At 38.4% G+C, this 22,691-nt stretch overlaps 1 protein-coding gene and 1 long non-coding RNA gene across 3 annotated transcripts in view; one reads left to right on the top strand and one right to left on the bottom strand.

Annotated features, from left to right (window-relative positions):
* LOC132199619 (uncharacterized) overlaps positions 1-20,112 on the top strand; it is a 37,708-nt gene extending 17,596 nt beyond the window's left edge. The window contains exons 2-8 of one of the 2 annotated variants that reach the window (XM_059624483.1): positions 2,830-2,880; positions 13,567-13,641; positions 15,253-15,477; positions 15,703-15,903; positions 16,662-16,889; positions 17,664-17,856; positions 18,825-20,112. In XM_059624483.1, the coding sequence (XP_059480466.1) occupies positions 2,830-2,880; positions 13,567-13,641; positions 15,253-15,477; positions 15,703-15,903; positions 16,662-16,889; positions 17,664-17,856; positions 18,825-18,940 (1,089 nt within the window). In that variant the 3' untranslated portion in view covers positions 18,941-20,112. Of the gene's footprint in view, positions 1-2,829; positions 2,881-13,566; positions 13,642-15,252; positions 15,478-15,702; positions 15,904-16,661; positions 16,890-17,663; positions 17,977-18,824 lie in introns of both variants that reach the window. The other variant, XM_059624482.1, reaches the window with a different exon arrangement.
* A 575-nt stretch (positions 20,113-20,687) lies between these two features.
* LOC132201185 (uncharacterized) lies at positions 20,688-21,904 on the bottom strand. Its single transcript, XR_009442245.1, has 4 exons — positions 21,565-21,904; positions 21,440-21,506; positions 20,858-21,377; positions 20,688-20,804 (listed from the first exon to the last, which is right to left on the bottom strand). It is a non-coding gene; the product is annotated as an uncharacterized LOC132201185 (long non-coding RNA).
* Positions 21,905-22,691: the final 787 nt, after the last annotated feature.

Genomic DNA, 22,691 nt, shown 5'->3' with positions numbered 1-22,691 from the left:
ACGGAGCGATAAATTAACCGACCGACTGACGCGCAATTTATGAATGGGCGCCCCCTTATCCGCTTTTTTCGCCTCTCTTTCTCGGATTAATTAATTCGCCGATTGTCCTTGTGCCTGCCCGTCGATCGGAGAGGAAGAAAGAAATCGCAAGCGTCGCCATGGCGACCGGCGCGACGCATGAAAAGCGGTTGATTTTCCTTTCGCGGGTCCCCGAGGCGCCAATTGCTCCTTTCATCGGCGCGCACTTGCTCTGCTGAGAGGGGTTGACGCTGCGGATAAATTGGATCTTCGGCGAACGACGCTCTCCATCAAAAGGGGCCGCCGATTAATAGAGGGTCCTTTGCCAAAAATAATCGTTTTCACATTTTTCCTGGGCGCTTGCTGCCGGAAAATAAATTTCGCGAGTTTTGACGACGAGAATTTTAGTTTTTCGAGAGGGAAAAACTGTGCTGATGGTGCGGTGCACGAGGCGCCGAGTTCATAAATTATTAAAATGTGCGCGTCGTGTCGCGTGGAATTTATAAACGACACTAAATTTTCGCTCGGTGCGACAAGCCGAGGAGAATTTTCGCCATGATTTTTTTTCCTTTTTCGGTGAACATAAAATTATAACAAACATCAGCATGCCTGGATGCCCATTTTGGACCGTAACCGTATGACAGAATAAGATAATTATTTTAGTTTTTTATTTAATATTTACATTAAATTAAAATATATAAATATAATAACAATTAATTGATTATTAATTAAAATTCATTTAAAATCCTCTGAAAGGGTGAATTTTTTAAATAAATAATTTTACTGGAAAATTAATACAATTTTTTATGAAAATATATACCATTTTTATTTTGCCTTCATTATAGTCAATTACGCAGTTTTGAGTCGAACCTAATATTTGGAATAATCTCTCATAAAAGTTGACAAGAGCGCACAAAATCTGAGGCCATTTATCAGTATTCTGCAAATTCCAAAATATAAAACTGGTTCGTGGGTGTTAAATTTTAATGGGCATATCCTCCTCCATCTCTCGCTATGGAAATTCAACCCCGGTTGCTATATACGTGCTTTTTGCTTTTGCCGCGGCTCAACATCGCTTTGGTGAATTTGAGAGAGCGAGTAACTCGAGCAAATAAAGCGCAAGCGAGGAAGTAACTCTCGCTCCTCTCTAGCACAAATATACACACACACATTTTGCGACATCACATACGTAATACACGCGGCAGCAAATTCGCAAATCCACGCAGGAAGGCTTTGTCTGGGCACACAAGCACAGAGGATGGGATTCTCGTGTTCCATTATACTGCACGCCTTTGTGTTATTTAGGGGGCGAATCGGAAAGTGAGCGCCGACGAAATGTCAACACACATCGCAGAGGTATTTATTATTAGGATAGGTCTCTGCGCAGACTGAGACGTGCAAACACATCCACAGCCGCAATTTTCGTTATTCATGCAGTTATACGAAATTCGCCGGCGCGCTTTTGTGGCTGCTCTCTGGAAACAAAGGCCTAATGGGGATGGATCTGCCTGCGCGGCTTTTGTACTCCTCCCGCGGGTATTACACGCGCGTTTTGTCCAATTTGACGTTAACGTCGCGAATTAATTAATGAGCTCCGAAACACAAAGAACACGCGCCCGCCGTGTAATGAGAGGAAAGTAGGGTGAGATCGCGCAGAAACAACACACGCCAAGTTTATTTTGCCCGTTTTCCAAAAGCTAAAACAAAAGCCGCTGAGGATAAACAATAAGGTAAATTAATATGGAGGTAAAACGCATGATACTTAATTTGAGATAACATGATACACGACTAGCAAAATAATTTAGATAGCTTTTTTCATTGTATAACCACTAATTGAGGTATTTATTGAAATATTTAAGCAACTACGTTTATACCTAAGCTGATTTCGAAATCATGCCACTCATTATGAGACTGTTTGAACAAAGTACTCAATTATTGAGCTCTCATAATAATTTATCATATTATAAAATGGAATTAGGCCTGTTGTATAAAGGTTTTTTCTATTTTTAAATAAAAAAAATCAAATATTTATAAACAAATTTTAAATAAAAATTTAAATGTAAAAATTAATATATTGTATTAATATGCAAATATTGATATTATAAGCAAAAAGCTCTTATTAACAGGTAAAAAAAATAATAAATTATATTTGCTTTTTAAAAATATTTAAAGGTTAAATTCCTCATTTTTGTAAGCAGTTGGTAATTTATGGTTTGATTACATTATTTTTCTCTCGTTTTATCTATTTGATTATACTTTTGCCAAAAGTTATGAAACGTGAGAAGGCTATTGAAAATGGGTATTGGCCGTTTGAAATTTAATCTAGCAAATTGCTGCGGTGTCAGTTATCCATCGGATTAATCCCTGAAGTGTCAACGCAAAATAGTCTCGGCTAATATAATCCCTGCTCTCATTCACTTGTTGTCACGGCAGCTCGAAACTCTGATGACACAAAGTCAATACGAGCATTATCGAGAACACAGAGGTCGAGCCAAAATGGCCGCACCACTGCTAATTAAATAGCAAAAGCATCATCAGCAGTCATTAATTCAGTTTTGTGGAAGCCACACCTGCGTGCCGCTGCCGTCCGGCAAGAGGCTGCTTTGTGATTAATGTTTTAATTATTTTTCCCCAACAAACCTGTCCCGGCTGCGGAAATCGATTTCTTCATATATATTCTTGATGCGCGGCGGCAGCAAGCAAGATTCACGCCGCGGTCCAAACCCATAAATCTCTTTCTTTTGTTGTGATTAATAGCCGATTTAATTAATTAATTAATCGAATCTAACTCGAGTGTGCTTTTTGTTTCAGTTCGCCAACGGCAAGGAGGATACGTGCCTGCAAGACCCCGATTGTTACATAGTGAGTTATATTTATATATTTTAATGCTTAGACGGCTCATATTATTATTGCGCGCTTCCAGTTGAGCCATTTATCAAATTTCGCCTGAATGAATGTTTTATCAGCTAAGGCAGCTCACTCCCACCGGAGCTCAACGCTGTAAACACACAAAGAGGCTTGACGCGAATTGTTGTTAATAATGCAAAATGAGTATCTCGGCGAACTCCAAAGCAGCCAGTTTTCGAACACACCGATTTGCCTCTGTGCGGATTATAATCTTAATAGTCCCCGTCTGCGACCTTGGTATCTGCAGAACTTTGATTTTTCCTGTGTTCTTTTCTCAAGATTGTAAATGTTTAAAATTTATAATTAAAAAACATAAAATAGTATCAAAGGTAATAAGAAAAAGGGGGGTAAAAAATTATTGTGACTTTTTAACTCCTTCAAATTTAAATTATTACTTTTGACTAAACACCTTTGTTGATTTTCGTAACAAAAATATTATATTATTTTAAAATTTAAAGTCATATAAAATCCTCATATAAATTATGATTAAAATGATGGAAAATATGAGATTTTCATCAAATTATCGCAACACTTTGCGGGGAGACAGGGCAATAATCCTCTTTTCGCAACTCGTTGGGCTCCGGCGTTTTTCTCCCTTTTTTATTCTGCACCAATTTGAGCGTGCTGGTCGTAAAGTGATTAGAATCATGACACCGAGAGCGCCGAGCTTTTTTGGTGGAGCAACAATAATTTCCACTGAGACTCTTTCTTTCTCTCTATATCGTGCAGGGCAAAGGGTCTCTTTCTCGTTCGCTCGGATGTGGTATAATTATAATTTTACGACCCCGTGGCTTTATTACGCGCCGTTACAGCATAGCGAAATAGCCGGCGGCTCTTCTCTCTTGTATTATGCGGAGAAAGAGCAACCACCGTAATGGGCGGCTTTTAATTTTTTCAAATAGTCGCGCTACCGTGGTAAGATGAGCTTCGGCCGCGACAAATGAGGAAGCATTTATGCAAATATCCGCGTCCCGACACCTGCAAAATGGCCGCCGCGCCTAATTAGCATACACAAATTTACATGCACGCAGTTCGGCGCTGGACGTTCGGCCGCGCTCTTTCTTTCTTTTCAATTAAATCGAGGTTGTTTTTAGAAAATTTCCATTTTAAAACAGTTTCGCCGGGGAAAAATGAGAGGAAACATCTGGCGCGCGTACGTATATACCGAACACCGCGGTCGTGTATTGAAAACGGATTTGTAATTCAAATAGCCGCGCGCATACACCAAAAAATATAATTTATGAAAATAAATACGCTCAGAATATCGGGTTTCGCTAATCCAAATAAAAACTGCTTCAAAACTAAATCAATTAAGGCACATGAATTATTTATATATACCTGTACCACTCCTATTGCCATTTTTTTTGTATATGAAATTGATTTTTGCCTTCCTTTTGGAAATGCTTCTCTCTAGAGCACCAAGAGGCTCCCAATTTGAAAGTGCGGAGTTTTATTTTTTGAGGCACTCGACGATTTTTTTATGTGGTCGGCTCTGCTGCAAAGTACCACTGCTGCCGGGCACTGCTGCTTTGCATGCACTTGCGAGTGCGGCGGGCCAAGTAATAAAAAAATCTGACGCTGGATTATATTTGGCGAGCAGCCAACTCGAGTACATTTCATAAGCCCCAAGCACCCCGCAATCGTATTTTGCAAAATACTCAGCACGGCACTCGCACCTCTCTTGCAAAACTCTCTTTCTTTTACAGCTTCCTTTTCCGCTGGTCGCCGCCGTTCAGGGGGGCTCTAATAGGATTTGGCTGCGAACAATAAATTCCAGGCTAATCTGCGTAATAAAGACATCACACTCTGAAATGCGCCGGATTAGCCTTTTTTATATAACGCCGCTTTTTACGACCGACGGCTGTAAAATTACTCGTCATTAACGAGCGCAAATGCAAAAATGCTTTAATTTCTACAAAGCTGCTAAAATAAAAATTTATTTTCAAGCGCTTCCCCTGTTGGCTGGGCAGAGAATATACATATAAGCTTCATATCATTTGAGAAGAATGTGTTGTCGATTGAAGGGAAAAACTTTCGCACACGATTTTGCAAAATAAAATAAAGTCTTTGAGAGAAAATTGCACTTATATAGGAATCAAAAGAGACGAAATTAAGAAGAGAATAAAGTTAATTACATTCAAGTTTGTCTTTTGTTTCTCACAATTGAAACTATTAATACCTTAATAAGGATGATGTGAATCTCTATAATTATACAACTTCGAGTCTCTAAATGGTGTTGCATTCAAATGACGAGTGTGCTCCGCTCGCTTCAAATGAGATTACGTTTGAAATTGCTTCTCGAATTTCACCGCAAGTTCGTCGCTGATCAAAGCTCTGCTCAAGGGAGATAACAATAATCGCTCGCGAAACAAATCGCACACGCACAAAAGCCGGCGAAATTAATCCAAAGAGAAGAAGGAAGGAAGGAAGAAGCTGCTCTTCCGAATTTCAAACTTCGCAGATTCGCGCGTACATATATATAAATTTATCCGGCGGAGAACAAGGAGTGCCGCGAGTTGGCAGCCGGGGCGATATGTGCCGGCAGAGAGATGTAATTAAATTCCGGCGCGCGCGAGAGCGCAGTATGTGCTGGGCGAAATGTTCAGCTAGATTATTACGGCGCCTTCTCTCTTCTTTTGTTCCCTTTTCGCTGAAAACAAAACACGCGTCAAATTATTATTTCACGTGCAGTTTGCTCTCCGCGGGTTATTTTGGTTATTATTGTTATTTTGCTCCCTTTTTGTCGTCTCGCCAGAGAATTCCGCAAAAACACTCCTTGTGCAGTGTTATTAATTTTAATGGGGCCTAAATATACACACACCAGGCTTAGTTAGTTGCGCGCGATTATTTTTTTTTTTTTTGCCTCAGTCGCCCGGTGGGAAAAATTCCGGCTCGCATCATTTCGGGTCTTGTACTGTTATTAAGTGTAATTCAAGTAACTCGATTAGCATCGATTTCGACGTGAGACGCCAAACTGGATTTGGTCAAAAACGTTTGCATATATTCCGATCAGATTTTCAAAAATTTCAGTCAAATCACCGGGGCGAGCTTTTTGATAGTGGGGAGCAAATGCGCATCCGCTTCGTGCGGCGGGGTCGTTTAGAGTTTCATAACAGCCAATTTTGATATGCAAATTGCCTGGGCAGGATGGTGCCGCTGACGATTTATTCGCCAGCGCGTGAATTTCAATTTTGCACTACACGAAAAGCTGCTCCGCTTCTCCCCTCTAATTGAATTCTTGCAACAAACACATGACATCATTGTTGTTGTTTTTTTTTCGAGAAAAAAATGACTTCAGAACATAATGAAAAAGTAGAAAAATGAAATGGGTTCGTTCTTTCCAGCATCAGGTGGAGAGTTCAAAGCAATTTTTGCCTTCTCGTAGCGCTCCGTTAACGGCGGTCGTGTAATTAAATCAGAAGAGATGCAGTCTGCGGTTTAATTACGCCGTGCGCTAATTAATGCTCAGCTCAACTCCGTTTGCCGCTGCAAAAACGAGCGGATGACGACTCTGCATGTACACGAATGGTGTCTCTTTGTGGTTTTGCAAGAGCCGCAACGCAAAAAGTAACACTTTACAAAATGGTAACAATCCGCATTTATTTAATTCTGGAAGTAAATCAATTTCACTCGGTTTTTTATTAAAGCCAGAGTTGCACACATGCATTATTATGAGATGCTACAATGTTGATTTTTCCCGAAATCTTGCGATGATTATAATAATCGTAATAAATATTTCAAAAAGCACATCACATAAACAAAATCCCCATCAATAAATATTCCTATTCAAACTTTGCAATATTAAAAATAAATCAAGATCAAAATATTCAAAAAAAATATATAAAAGTTGAGAGAAATTAAAAAAAAAAATGGATGACTTTTCATTATTTATACTTTAAAAAAATTATTGCATTCATCGTTAAATTTGAATAAAAAATTAATTGTAAAAAAATAAAATATTCACAATTATTATTGACTAAATATTCTTTTACATTAAATAAATAGCGTTTACATATATAAAAAAACCCAATAATTTGCAGTATAAAACATTTATGAAATCTAATCATCGGCGGTGCAGCGATGCAGCGCCACTTTGGTGCCCATAATTGCCCTTGCGATGCTCTTTTTGCACGTGAGATTGCACGCGAGCACTCTCGGCGGACGATTACTTGTCGACAGAGCGCGCGAGATCGATTTTGAGCCACCGACCTACTCACAATGGAAATACAGTGCACGGCTCTTTTGTAATCGCGCGCGCAAAACGAGCGAGGATTCTATTTCACAGCGGCAGCACCGAGATAAAATTATTTACACTCCGCCTTTGGCTCTCTGTCTGTCTCTCTCATCTGTGTGTGCAAAAAGGCCGGGTTATTTTGCCTCTTGCATGATTATATTCCGTACAATGGTGCCGCTTCCTTTGGTTAACGTGAGATATAAAGAGATAGAAATGCACAAAGGTTGCAAAAAGCTGCTGCTATGGAAAAATTCACGCCGGCCAAAATAAAGATAAGCGGGTTAATGAGGCTGAGCTAGAGAAAAGTGCGAATGTAAGTAATAGTGGTCTGCAGATATCTTGGCAGCCGCCGTTTTTAATGGTCCCGCAAATGTGCAAAAAAATCCAGGCCGTTTGCTGCGATTACAATTCTAAATTTAAATGTTTTAATTGCCAAGAACTAAAATATTTTACGCTTGAAAATAGGATGATTTTGTTTTGCAAATATTTATTCGGTGAAATTAGACGAATAGATTTAAATAATGCCGTGTTCTTTTTACGATATTTTTCATGAAACTTATTTTACCTTTCCTGAAAGTAAAAATTATTTTATACATGGATAATGCATAAAGGTTTAAAAATTACTGAAATTTGCTATTGACCTTTTTTAAAGTAGGTGAATTTTCAATTAATCAAATCATAGTATTTGACTTGAGTAAAATAAAATATTGCAAGAGTAATTTGTTTTTAAATTTTTGTAATTTTACTGTGTGCATTTTAGCTATATCAACTATATTAATCTGAGGATTACCCATTTTGACAATCTTTCAATCTTGTTTATAATATAATTAATAGCTTATTATAAACCTCGTGAAAATTACTTCTGCAATAGAATCGGGACAGAACAGTGTTATTTTGACATCAAAAGTTTTTGGCTTTTTCCTTATTTCTGTTATAGAAACTTTTCTCTTCGGCAGACGAAGAGCGAAGAGAGCATGAAACTCCTTTTCGCGACGGCACACAGAGAGCCGTTCAATAAACCTAATCTCGTATTCTAAACACAGTTTTCGCCTCGAGTCAGAAAAGAGCGCGGAGAAGAAAGAAAAATTTATGCGAAGGAAGGCTTTTGCATGGAGGCGAAATTCGAGCCGCGCGCGCAACTCGGCCCGCAAGGCTGTCTGTCGAACAAACGCCAAAATCAAACCAAAACTCGCCTCGGAATCCAATTGGACACACGTTCGTGTTTTTTTTTGTTCCAAAGTTTTTAGTCGCGGGTGCGTTACCCCGCGGAGAGGAAAACGAGTTGCTGTCGCCGCCGCCGCCGATCGTAAAACGTCCGCGCGCGCGAAACGCTTTTTGCAGCTCTTTGTTTTCGGTCGGCGGATTCAATTCTCACAGGAGCCCGAGGGGATCGGAGGACCCTTTTTGCCGAATAAATTAGCCAATTGTGACAGCGGGCGCATTGCGTCATTAGTTCTTCGTTATGTGTGCGGGCAAAGCGCAGACCGAGATTAATTTGGCCGCGCGGTCAAAGGCACGTTTGGATGGCGAGAGCAATCAAAGTAATGGACGGACCGGGATTGTTTTCCTTACCAATGGAAACAAGGAAAAATTTCCTGCAGCAAAATTAGAAAAAAAATATTAAAACTCGTAGTTAACAGTATAGTTAATAGAAAAAAATCATATTAATTTAAAAGCACAGAAAGGAAAAAATATCTCTCTGCTGATTTAATTTCCCAAGTGCATTGATTATTTTAAATGCCGACCGCATTGCAATGAATTTTCTATTTAATCAAGCCTTTTTATTTATATTAATGAAGCAATGATTTTAGTTGCCCAGGCAGTTTTATCTTTTTCTTTTCATTCAATAGTTAATAAATAACGATATTTTTTTGCACCCCAGTATTTATAAATTTAAAACATGCAATTACATTTTTCCCTCTCTTTGTATTGCATTTAAATCTGAAAATATTTGCTCCTGAATACTTCGGATTCACGTCTTGAATTTTGCAACTGGATTCCAAGAAAATTTTCATATATATGCGCGCAGCTCCATCACGGAAAACGATCTCTGCAGCTCAGAGCTCGCGTGTTTCAAATCGAGATAAGAATTTAAGAACTCGCGAGCCTGGGAGCATTGTTTTGGAAGCTTCTTCGCCGATATCGCACAGCGCCGCACGATTATTTATTGCCGATTGTTTGAATTCAATAAACAAAAAGCGGGCGAATCACGACGAGTCGTTGGTATCAATTAGTTCGCTGCCTCCGGTGGCGAGCAACGAAATTCTCCGCAGAGGTGCAGCCAATTTGGTAGGATTAATCGTGGCGGAAAATCACTTCTCTGGAGCAGCTGATGCTTTTTGAGGGTGCGTTCATGGGTGTGAAAATGAGGGGCCGGTGTCGGATTGAGGTCAAGCCAAGCGGAAAATCACCTCGCACCTTCCCAGGTGCGACAAATCTCCTCTCTGATCCCGGAGGGAGAGACGAATCGTTCGTCGCCTTTACACACTCGTTCATTCATTCTTGGAATTCCTCCCTCAGCTGGTTCTCTGGCGGGACGATGAAAAGTTTAAGGTCACCTGGAGCAGTATAAATGTACTATTAAAGTGCCCCTACGTGTACAGGTATCCCTTTTGTGCGCTGCTTCCTTGTGAAAAGTCGCCGGCGCACGGAAAGAAAGAAAGAAAGAGATTCCTGCCGACTTTTGTGAGGCCGCAGCCGCCGACAAACGGGCCCATAATTTTCTATGAAAAAGTCCTGGCCGCGTTTTAGCGTTTGACGCACAATGATACAAATATTTTCGGCAGTAATAAGCCAATTTGCCAGCAAAAGCCACGTTTCCGCTGCTTTGTTGTCAAAGCACCGGCCTAATAAAGAAGAAAAATTCCTCTCTATTGTCCTGCGGAACCAGTTATGCCCCGAGAGTGGCTGATTTCATTACAATTTTGACAAATGCCGCGAGATGCCTACCGCAGAGATTTTTAAATCAACTAGAGGGAAACGACTGGTCTAAAAGTTTTTGCGCCAATTAGCGTCTGTCAGAGATGAAATATGACGGGACATTTCCGCTTCATTCTCACATAAGTATTTCACGAAATTTTCCTCAATTATTCTAGATTAATTCAACCGTCTCACTTTTTACACTTTTAAAGTGACTAAGTTATGCAACCTGCTCGAAGGGAAATCAATGCGGAACAGCATCAAATTTTTAAAGGAAAAATTACAAAAACTAACAATATTAAGTGAATAAGTATATGGTGAATCTTTTGTAATTTAAAATGTGACCATTTTATTATTTTTAGTTTTTTAATATACCTTATATTATGTTATTTTGATGCAATCAAGCTGTAATTCATAATTTACTTTTAATTAATTAAACATTAATGTTTTTATTATGAGCCATTAAAATTTATATTTTATTATATTTTGTTTTGTTATAGATGATTTACTTTTAACCAATTAAACATTTATTTTTTTTTGTTAAATGTATTAATTCCACTTTACATAATGTCGATCAACCTATAATTTTGTATGATGCTATCATTAACATTTAGTTCAGTTTGATAATTATGCCCTCTCCGTTTCACTGGCTTTTATTCATGAAGTTTTCAGGTGTCGTTGGGCAAAATTAGTTGCGAAGGGTTGCTGGAAGTCGCAAACTTTGGGAGATGAGTCGGTGTGCCAATTACTAGGGGATTAGAGGCTGTCGGTGCACCTCGGGCGGCGTTGATTTTGCCGAAGCAAGTATCGAATGGCACGTAGGTGGGGACCTGAACGAAACTGGCCGCGGCGGCGGGTTTTGCGCCTGCAGACCATAGCAGAGTGAAGCCTTATACAAATTGAATGTAGGCATAGCGAGCGAAAGAGCCCATCAGGGACACGTGGTCCCTCCATCTTGATGCCCGGCCGATATAATTATTGTACGCGCGCAGCCAAAATCATCCGACCGTGCGGTCAGCACACGCATTTGTGTTTATACGGCTGGGCCTCTTGGCGATGAGGGAATTTGATGAGATGCTCGGCAAGAAGCGACTCGGTTATTTCATTAAAAAACTGTTTTGACTCAAATATCTTTTTGCACTATAGCCTGCAGAGTAAAAGAGAGGAACACAATTTTTTTTATTTCTTTTTTGAACTCCGACTTTGCTCAGTTAATATTCACAAGCAATTCCAGATTGAAGTTTGACGCCGGTGTTTATTGTGCTCTCTTGCCCCTCATCAAAAGGAATTCTGTGCCACATGCACAAAAAGCGATTTTTTTCGCGCGAAATATTGCTCAAACACAAAGGCGCGTTGTGTCGTTTGTCGCAAATGTTTATTTTCCTACCTGCCGTGCCGCTGCCTTTTTAATATACATGTTCCGAGCCGCGGAATGCAAATACGGAGAGCAAGGGAAAAGTAGTGTGCAGCACTTTGTGACGACGCGAAAACATCAAAAACGCTCTTTCGTCCGGCGTGGCGGCTTTTTTATTTCCTGCTGGATGTGCAAAATGGCGAATTCTTTGCCTACAAAAACAGAGGAAAAAAGCAAAATAATACCAGTCGTGTGTTGTGAATATATATGGCAATATAAAAGCTGAGTTTTGTGTTTGTTCTTCTTCCGCTTCAAAGTTTGTTTCGTGCCGCTGCTCTAATATTCCGCGCGGCGGATCAGACCGTGTGTTATATTTCACCCAGCGCATCTCATCTTGTGCTGCTGATGCTCAGCAGATCACTTTTGAGTTATGACTAAATAATCGTCTTTTTGCGATTCTCGAATAGATAATTTATGAGCACATGATACATAATAATTGAGAACATCAAGTTCATTTCAGCTGTTTTTTTTTCAATAGGTCATCTTATTTTACATGCAGACTGCAGAGTCATATTTAAGAGATAAGAATGACAATATAATTAATAATTAGGGTAGTTAATAATCAAGCCTTGTTAATAATGTTCGTTGCTAAATGGTAACCAATTTAAATTTATTGTTACTTTATTCACTGCAAAACAATTATGTAAGAAATAATGAAAATATATATAATTATTTTATTTTTTTAAATTAATATATTACTAAGCAAAAATCCTTTATAAATAAAAATAGTAAGTAAAACAAAAGTCTGAATGATAAAATTAATAATAATGTATGTATTTATAGCAATCTGGACAAATAAGCAACAAGTTTATTTTAATATCTCAAAATAAAAACAAATAAACTAAACAATTATATTTAAGTACTAAACTATTATATTAACATTATTTATTTTCAAAGCTTAGATTTTTGTTTAAATCTTCCTGTGCAGAATTAATCGCAAATTAACAGTGGCAAGAGGGCATGAGCTATCGCAGAATTATCTGTGTTCCTTTCTTTTTCTCTGCTCTCGCGGTGTGTGGTCGCGCGAGTCTGCAGATTGTGTACACATACAATATCGAAGGCTGCTTTTTCACGATGCGAGCTAGAGAGGAGAAAGACGAGCGAACTGGCCCGTCGCAAGAGCATCACAAGAAGAAATATGTAATAATAAGCTCCTTGGTAACGTGCTTATTATTATTTTATATGAAAGTAAAAAATTATTGTGCCCCTCGGCCGAATCAAAATTACTCTCTGGTGTGCGCCAAAATGTTCGCCATACTTTGCGAATTCCGATCAGGGGCGGCCTTGGAAGCCTTCGACGTGCCCTGATACGATTTATAGAGATCACATTGATCGCTTATGTCAATAATTTTATAGAAATTTAGTAAACATAATAATTTAAAAGTAAGAGTCAAATTTAAACCAAGAATAATTCATAATACTTAATATTTATTTTTGAAGTTAAAATAGTTTTTTTTTTAAATAAATAATTGCACAAAAATTTCCTGTTCTTTGCCAGTTTGATATTTTTTATAAATAGTCAGGAGGTTGAAAGTGTTTAGCCCGCCACTGCTGAGCATCGAAAAATGCTCATAAGAAGGGCGGGGTCTGCTGGTGGCCGGAGCATGACATTACGTTATCTGTCGGCAGATCAGGATCGTGCACGGTATCATTTCCACAGATAAAAGACTAGAGCGATAATTATGTTGTGAATATATTTTCCAAATCGCCTCAAAGCCCTTCTACAGTTTCGTTTGTTTTCTCAGCTAAAACACGTTCCTTCAGAGTGCGGTCGCGTTTAGTATTTTTTTCTCTCTTCAGCAGCCTTGGAATTTAAATTAGACTCTCTACTCTCGGGTAGATTAAGAATTGAATAATAAAACCGAAAATGAGCCCATCAGTGTCCGCCGAAATCCGTCGTAAAAATTAAAATCCCTCCACGGCTCTTTTGCTGCAGCATGCGGCGCGCACGTTTTCTCTCTCTATTAATGGTCGCGCGCAATAAAATCTCGTTTGCTCTCATTAAGAGGCCGGCGCGCGTTTCTTCGAATGCCTTTTTGATGCTAATTTATGGAATTTTCCTTATGTGTTTCAGTGCTGGAAGAACTGCGAGCTCCTGCAAACTAATTACCCCATCTGGGGCTCCATGTGCCATGACAAGAGAATCTGCGTAAGTTTTTAATCTTTAAATATTTCTTAACTTGCAGAGCAAAAAAGATTTTTTCAAGTAAAAGTCAGTTAAGAGACAGTTTATTTAAATTTTAATTGGGAAAAAAAGAAAACAATTTACATTAGGATTTTTTTCTGTTCATAAAAAAAGCGCATTTTATTTTATAATTAATTTGCTTTTGATGTATTGAGTAAAATCAGTAATTGAAAGTTAAAAAGATATGCCCAAAAAGAAAAATATATTAAAAAATAATAATATTTTAGTAGTAATTTTTTTAGTAAACATTTGTTTTCCCATTAAAGCGACTAAATGCAAATCTGTGGGGGGTTGAGTTAACTTATTGTAACCATTTAATTTTCCACCTAATTAATTGGGTGCCACTCGAGTGCAGCTATCGGTCGCTCCAATCGTGAGTTATCGCCGCACGCAGGGCGTTTCGTTATATTTTCCAAGCAACTTGCATGAGTGCACACCGTTAAGAGAATATATATAAATGCACTCCGGTCGCCCCGAGGGTAGATAAGCAGCCAGAGTTTAGACAAATCCTCTTTAAATTACACGCACACGGGGCGTAGAGGGCAATTACTCGAAAATCTGGCACCTTCTCGTGAAAAGTTCTCGCGTTCATTAAATTTATACGAAACGACCATAAATCATTATTCGCGCGCGGTGTTTGTACTCTCTCGTGGGCGCACAAACGGCACAAGAAAAATGAGCTGCTTATTAAAACACGCCGAGGCGCACGGGATTATTTTCTTTTATTATTTTTTTTCTTCACCGAGTGCGAGAAACAAAACGGGGAATGATTGATGAAACGAATCGCGTTGCGAAAGTTGCTTGGGCTTTGATTACACGCCGGCAGCTGGAAAAGCAGCAGTGCACCAGATTCGCAAAGTTTTTGCAACAATAATGAAAGAGGGAGACGCACCGCCGTGGAAATTACATACAATTAACGCGCGAGAGGTTGTAAATTTTGTCGCCCTCTTGGCCCGGGGCCGCTTTTTACATTCACAGTCCTCTCTTAATTAGCAATTACAAACAGCACCGAATAATATACGTGTCGCGCGCGCATTTGTTTGCGGCTGAGCGAGCAGAGAGAAAATTGATTGCGAATTAATGAGGGAGAGGGAAGAGTGACTTCATCTCGGAGGCATCCTTTTGCCTTTTCAAACATTGTCCGTGGGCTCATTCAAAACTTTTACTGTTAGTCTGTTAAAAAAATTTTACTTTTGAAAACTCTCGGAAACATTAAAAACAGAGGTTCAAATTAAAAATATAAGCCTATCATATTTTCTATAAATTTTTTTTAAAGTGCATCCAATCAGTTTTAATTGCGTCAGGTGCACTTCTCGTCTGTGGCCTCTAATTAAAACAGCCCGTTTCTCTCATGCATGACAATCGCGTTATGTACCCCCATAATTACCACCCATAATAGAGCACCTGATTCCTAAATCATCCCGACGGAAAATAATAAAATAAAAATCGGCCTTTCTTATCTTCTCCCGATCGAAAGACCTTCCCATAATGATACGTTGACGGAAACCGGGAGCCGCTCGCTTTTCATGAAAACTTCACCGCGGTGGATTGAACAAAAAATTCCTTTTGTTCCAGTACCCTGGGTGTCAGGAGGCGTGTCGCTTCCACCACGAGACGTCGCTCCAGGGCCACCAGCAGGCCGAGCCGGTCATCCAGACTAAGGGCGAGGAGGTCCTGACCCTGAACACCCTGCCCCTGGGCGCTGGGGTGATCACCTGGCCACCTGCGGTCAATCCGAACGTCGTCTACGTCCTCATGGCCAGACCGGCCGGATCTTCAACCTGGCGACAAATTTCACAGGTAAGAAAATTATTAAAAAATTTCAGCGTTCTCCTCTGTTGGCTCTTTTTGGTGCCGGAATTCTCCGAAATGAGGAATTCCTCTCGGTAATAACGCCGCTCCGTTTATTTTGGAGCTTTACGGCCCACAACGCCAAAGTTAATTAAACCAGTTCCGCGTTGATCGTTTGTTGTATATTGAGTGAAACTGCGGTGCCGTTAATCTGAATTAATCGTGTGTCCGCAGAGCACGGAGAGCGAGGCGCGCATCGAGGCCGGCAATCCGGTGCTCGGCGTTGGCACCACCATCAGGGTGCTCGTCGTCGACCCCGAGGGGCTGGTCACCATTCTCAGTCCGACGCACCAACCCACGCCGTCCGTCATTCTGTCCACGCTGGCGCCCGAAATCGTCCAACAACAGGCCCTTTTACAAACTATCAAATCAAAGGTCAGTTTAAAATTTTTTTTATAAATTATTTTTAAACATAATATTTTAATACTTTTTATAATTTTGTAATGTTATTAAAAAAATAAAATTATTTTATATAACAAAAAATTAAATTACATGGGAGTTTAGATTGTGTTTGTGAATATTTATCTCGCTAATCTTGTTTATTTTGAACAATTCAATTTCACATATTTGCAAAATTTATTATTGTATTTTATATATCAACCTCTCGGGTACAACAGTCAAGATAATATAATGTATTAATATCGTGAGCTATATTCATCGATTTGTCTCTTTGTGTAAAATTAGAAATTAGTATTTTTACTTATAGTTAATACAATTGCACATTTACAAATGTCAATTAATTTAATTTAAATCTTAATTTTCTTCCACAAATACAAATTTTTCACACTTTTCACAGTTATTTGCCAAGTGAGGTTTTCATTTTGGGTATAATTGATTGACATTGAGGTCAATGATGGGGAATTTTTTAAATAAATACATTTCAATATGTGGTATATCTTTTCACCGCTGCTAACCAAACAACCTTAAAAATTGCATTAGTTTTAAATCTTTAAAATTAGTCCGTAATTCCTTTTTTACTGAAAGAAATGTGCAAATCTCATTATGAAAATATACATAATTACAATTTTTCCAGAAAACATTTTTGTTGAAAATTCAAATACCTTTAATTATATATTTTTCTGCCTCTAAAAAGCCGAGATTTAATTAAAATTCCTTTCCATCTGTCATTTCAGGTGGACGACGAATCAAACGAGGAGCAGGAGCCGTGGCGGTTGGAGGAAGTGTCCCTTTTGCACCAGCGAGTGCTGGTCATCGCCGAAGTGTCGTGGGCGCCGCGTGCCCGTCGCGGCGTCTACCTGGTCACCTGGGAGTTGGACGGCGGCGGCCTCAAGGGCAACCTGTTCACCGACTCGACCTGCGTCACCCTCTCCCTTTGGCCGGACACCGTCTACCACATTCAGGTGAGCGCCTTTTTCCGTTATGAACCTTCCATTCGGATTTGGGAAGCATATCGAATGGCTAAAATGCAAATAGCTCTGGCTGCCGACTTAAAAAGTGACACACGCCGGCATATATCAGCCCGGGTCATCTCTCTCTCACTCACTCACGGCTTTTAATCATATTTGGAGGGACAGATGTTCGCTGGACGAATGGCTCGCGGCCGTTATTACAGCGATGAGGTGTCAGTCGCTTTTGGATCTTTTACAACACACCCGTGAAAAGCCATTAGTGCGGCCGAGGCGACTTTTGGTCCAAAACAACGGACGCCTCCAGTGATATAATTGCCGGCAGACACGCACCGGGCACCAAAAGGAAACGATTCTCCTCGTTTCGGCAGGTGCAATTAGCCGCGAATTGTCAATTTTTGGACCCTTGTGCGATAATTGGAGGCTTCCTTTAATATATAATTTTGGGTCGCACGCGATTTTGGACCGGCCGTTTTTAATAACATTTGGCAAAATGAAATTCATCCAAGGACACACTTACATAAATTGCTGTTAGTTCCTTGAAGACATTAGTGCTATAACCTCATTTGAAATTAAAAAATAAACAATACAACAAAATAAATTCAAAATCAGAGATCCTAAAGTTACATAATTCAATAATAGCGATATTGCAATATTATAAATTTCCGCTCTTGCAATTGAAATTTTCTAATTTTTTCTGTTTGTACAACATTGGTGCGTCTTTTATAAAGTGATATCATGGACCATTTTCGTCTGTTCTGCTTTCAGGTGGAACTTGTGTCCCGTTTGGGTGAAAAGCGACATCCGGCGGCGCCGCGCGTCGAACGGAGCGAGGTCCTGCTGATCGACACGCGGAAGGCGCCGCAGGTGGAGGCCGGCCGGTCGGCGCCGTCGGCGGAGCCGTGGGAGGAGGTGGCGTCGCGCAGGAGTCGGAGGCAGCTGACTGAAGAATTGCTCGCTGGTACGGGCGCTGCCATGTTGCTGTTCCTGCTACTGGCCATGGCGTGGCGGTGTCACCTAGCCAGAAGCCAAGCCATTTCCAAAAGACGTTTGCTGCTGGCGGATGATTCGATATCTGCCGGTGAGAATGCATCTTTGACGTTTTTAAAGAGTTCTCTCTTCCATTATTTTTGCAATGTGTCTGCTGTGTTTTTTATTTGTTCCATGCTCGCTTTTTGCACAGCTTTTTTGCCGTTTCGCTTGTCAGCAGCTTACAATTTAGTTTTTCGTGGGATACAGAATTTGCTAAGGAGGGATTTTAAACATTTAATTTCATAAAACATAATAACACAATGATAAAATTAGAAAATGTTGGGTTTTACACTTAGTGCAGCAATTTTTTAATTTGTTTGATTATGTTTTAATTCAAATATCATTTTTGCTTTCATATAATTATATATTTTTGAATTATTTTCATTTTTTATTCTTCTCACAAGACACTGGTTTGCGGGATCGCTGGCTTTTTAAACTTTTGTTTTAACAGTTAAAGTTTTTAATATATGGCTGGAATTTTTTTTTTATTACTTTTCTCTTAATTTTTATGAATTTATTGCTATCGCAATTTTTACATTAAATAGTTCCGCTGCACCAACCACTTTTATTCTCATCGTCATCGCAAAGCACGCGATTTCCCTCGCTTTTAATTTATTTATCTAAAGTTTTTGCCGCGGCGGAGAGAGAACTTTTAAAACGTCCCTCTTTGTTAGTTGTTTCTCTTTTTTCCACTCTTCTTCTGTCTGTTCTGTGCTGCGAGAGAACGAAAGTTCCAAACTCTCTTTTTCTTTCTCTTCCAATATAGTGCTCTAGCGTTTTCCCACTATACTCTATACATATATACGTGGTGTGCCTTCGTACATATCTCGCCCTCGACGCTTCCAAGCCCTTCTCGCGGTGCAAGGCGATAATCGAGTTTCTCTTCTTGTGTTGCAGCCGGCAGATCGAGTCCAATCGTTAGTGTGATGACGCCAAAAGACTGCTGTGACGAGCTCGCCGCGGGGCCCACCTCGGACGACCTATTCCTGAGCTTCCCTTCGATCAAAGTGTAATTATTAGTCATCTCTCAGCCGATCGAATCATGCAAAAGTGACTGATTGAATCGATTAAGTTAAACAAACTCCGCATACCAAATGAGAGGAGATGCAAGTTGTGGATGCAAGTTAAGTGAATGTGGTTTTTTCCTGATAATATCGGCGAACGATGTGAGAATTAGTTTTGATTGAGGAGTGACACGATCTGAGTAAGTTTCAAAAGACTGTGTATATAATAGGTGAATATATATAATAATTAATTAAATCGTAAATTTAAAATCTCAACAATCCGAGTAAAAAGCAAGTCAGTCATTCCGTGTTAAACCTTAGAAGGGCAGCATGTTTAATTAAAGCTCGCTATAAAAAGGAGATGTAATTTTGCCTTTTGCATAAACTACTGGAACCGTTTTGTAAATGGAAGCCAAATTTGTATACTTATATATTATAAAACGTAAAACAGCATTCTCTATATTTATCCGCGTGAAAAGTTAACTGAAAGAGGATTTCAATTTCTGCCTGTTGACATCAAAAATAAATCTCTCAATGTGGACGGTTGGAAATAATTCTGCGTGTTTTCCGTGTGTCAGCCATCGAATGCGCGTCACGTTTCGAAATGATTTTGCTAATTAATCGGCGCTCGAAAATTCGTGGCGCTTTTGATTGATCACGCGTCAATGTAGATTTGACGCTTTTGCATTTGATATTTGCGCGTCCATTATAAAAAAATTCAAGTTCATCCTGCATGACACACGTGTGAAAAGGCTCTTTGAAAATCCGTGCCAATTTTTGCTACGAATTACTGTACTCTGTGAATAAATTTAAAAAAGCTTTTGATGTCGGAATTTCCCAGAATCAGGCACCACTCGCATTTCGCATTCCGCACGCATACTTGTATTGTATTGAATTAGTTTTCAAGTCATTGGTTTCCACGCATTCGCGATAAAGGCAAAAATTAATACTGAATTAAAAGTTAAAATCCATCTGTGTAGGATATAGCATATGTAAATTTTTGAGTTTGTGCGCTGAAATTTTTTGTACAGGTCTGCATTTGATTATTACTTTTTCTTTCAAAAAGTACCGCACTTAATAAATTATTTTTGTAAATTTGAAAAACAAATGCAATAAGATTGATGTCAAGGAAAAGCTATTAAAAACGGCTACTACATACCATCAATAAATGTCATAATGAAATAATATGATGATTGTCTTTTAATTAAAAACTACCTGAAATACTGAAAATAGGCACAAGAAAGTTCTTTGATTGTTAATTTAGTTTTTTTATTTAAAAAATAAATTTGCAATAATTCTATATTTACTTCCTAAACGTGCAAAATTTTGTTAACAGGCGTGCACTGCCAACGTTGAACAATTCAACTCCATTTTAAAAATAATGAGGGTCTAGTTAACACAATCAGAAGTTGGGTTAATCAAAATTTAGGCATCTGTATAATACCATTAGACTCGCTATTAAGCAATAAGCATAAGTGACCATTTCAAATTAAATATCAAACACAGTTACCTACCGGCATTGTGAATATTTGAAACTTAAAAAAAAATATTCAAATAAATGCAACCAACAATCAATTTATAATACATTTTAGATGGCATATAAATAAAGTATATAAAATTAAAAAAATTAAAATTAATATAAATTTTTTATTTATACTATAGCACATTGCAAATTTTTAAACGCACAAAAAATTTACTATTTATTACAAAAAAGGAACATTTAAAAAAAAACTATTTATTTATTCTAAATTGCACTAGAACATGATAAAGAGTAGTCTTGGTGAGCATGCGAGGGAAGGCAATGGTGGGTTGGCCTGGTAAAATACTATTAGGGTGGAGAACGTCAGGTAGAAAGCATCCTAGCTTTGAGCCGCTATAAATGGAAACCAGTCAAAGTTTAATTCCTCTTATAAATTTTGAGCTTACGATTTCAAAGACTCTTTCAATTAGGGTATGGAGGAATGGCGTGAAAGTAAAAATTTCAACAACAAAGTAGACGACTGTGTTCATTAAATTCAGCTGATCTTCAAAGATTTGGTTGCCAATCACTGAAATTTTAAATTTTTTGCAAAATTTGAAATTAATTTATATGCAGGTTCTAACAATGAGCAAAAGTGCTCGAGCAGGCAGTAGAGTGGTAATTAACTATCCAGAAAAGGGTCATGATGAGAGATTTCCAAAATATCAGGCTCTGAGAGAAATTTAAAAAAATTAAATAAGATAGCAATTGCATGCACAAAACAATGAGATTTATCTCTTTTTTTGCATTTTCTTATTTCGTGAAATTATACTGATGAACTGCAAGAAATTATCAGGCCAACAATCCGATTCCTATTGTTCTTGTTTAAGGGTTGAGCATTCTAAGCGGAAACGTCAGTTGTCAAGCCACCGTATTTAAAATATACGATCATCATCATCACAGCAAAGAAAGCTGCACGCAATGGATCTAAAGAAAATAATTTAAAAATTATTTAATCAAATAAAAAATTGTTGTAAATCAACGCATACATGGCACAAGGAGAAACCAAATAAGGGCAAATAATCCCTCGCAGGCAAAAGTTCCTTTTTCAAAGGGCTGCAAGGTTTAAAAGAAAATATTCAAGAAAAAATAAAATAAAGAGTAAATTTCATACCAATCGAAAAACCGAATAAACGTAGGGTATGAAGACAGCTGAGGGTAGGTAAAATATTTCGGCAAAGCCGTAAAGGATCAAGAGGAGGCTGAGAATGACTAAAGGCATATAATTGATGCAAGCGTATGCTCCTGAAAATTCAAAGATAATTTAAAATTAGTCCTTACTATTGAAAATTCACTGCACGCATTGAAATACCCAGTCCCAGGCCACAGAAAATCACAAGGGATCCACAGTTGAGATTTACCTTTGCCAGGACCACACAGATGATAGCCTTTCCCAAGACAGCGGACTATAAAAATTTGAAGCGATGTAATTCATAGAAATTTGAGAAAATCGTTGCTTTTACCCAAGTGATATTCTGCATGGCTGAATCCAGGAGTGAAAATGATTGACAGTTGCTTTTTCAAATAATTATTTAAAAATGATGGTATGGACAACAATCTACCGTTTTTTTATTGTTGCAAATTTCAAGAATAATTTCTGACTAATTAATAAGAAGATAGGTTGGACATAACAAAAAATTTTTATTGTTGGCCACATAGAAATTTGAACTGTTGAGCATATTATGACAAATGTATTTGAAATGAAACTAAGCTTTACACTTCTACAAAATATTTAATATGACCTGCTGAAAAAAAATGGAATTAAATTATGGCTTGAAGTTATTGAGGATAGCGTACCATTTTTTTTTGCGGACTTTTGACTCCAGGGAACAACAATCAACATCGAGATAAATAGAAAATAGCAGGAAAATAGTTGCTGAAGTTGTTGGGTCCATATTCTAATAAATGGGAAGTTTTAATCAGGGGTCTAATTCTGTAAGATAGAATCGTTCCATTTCCATTTCTATTTCATTTTCCATTTGCTTACCCATTCTATTTCGTCGCCTTTTTCGATTACGACTTCTATTTCGCAGCCTATCCATTTCCATTTCTATTTCGTCGTCAATTTTAATATTTGAGCCATTTATTTATTTATATTTAATTTAATTATTCCCTGTGCTTACAGTGCTCTTCGAATGGTTTTTAATATTCAGGTTGATAAAATTATATGAATTATTTAATTTTTAATGAAAATGTATATTTATAATTCTTATATGTCTCTCGCACCCCCTTTTAATCGAA

This window comes from Neocloeon triangulifer, unplaced genomic scaffold (genome assembly GCF_031216515.1).
Source record: "Neocloeon triangulifer isolate White Clay Creek 2 clone unplaced genomic scaffold, ASM3121651v1 ptg000014l, whole genome shotgun sequence".
Taxonomy (NCBI): Eukaryota; Metazoa; Arthropoda; class Insecta; order Ephemeroptera; family Baetidae; genus Neocloeon; species Neocloeon triangulifer.
This window is presented reverse-complemented; position numbering and strand designations above follow the sequence as displayed.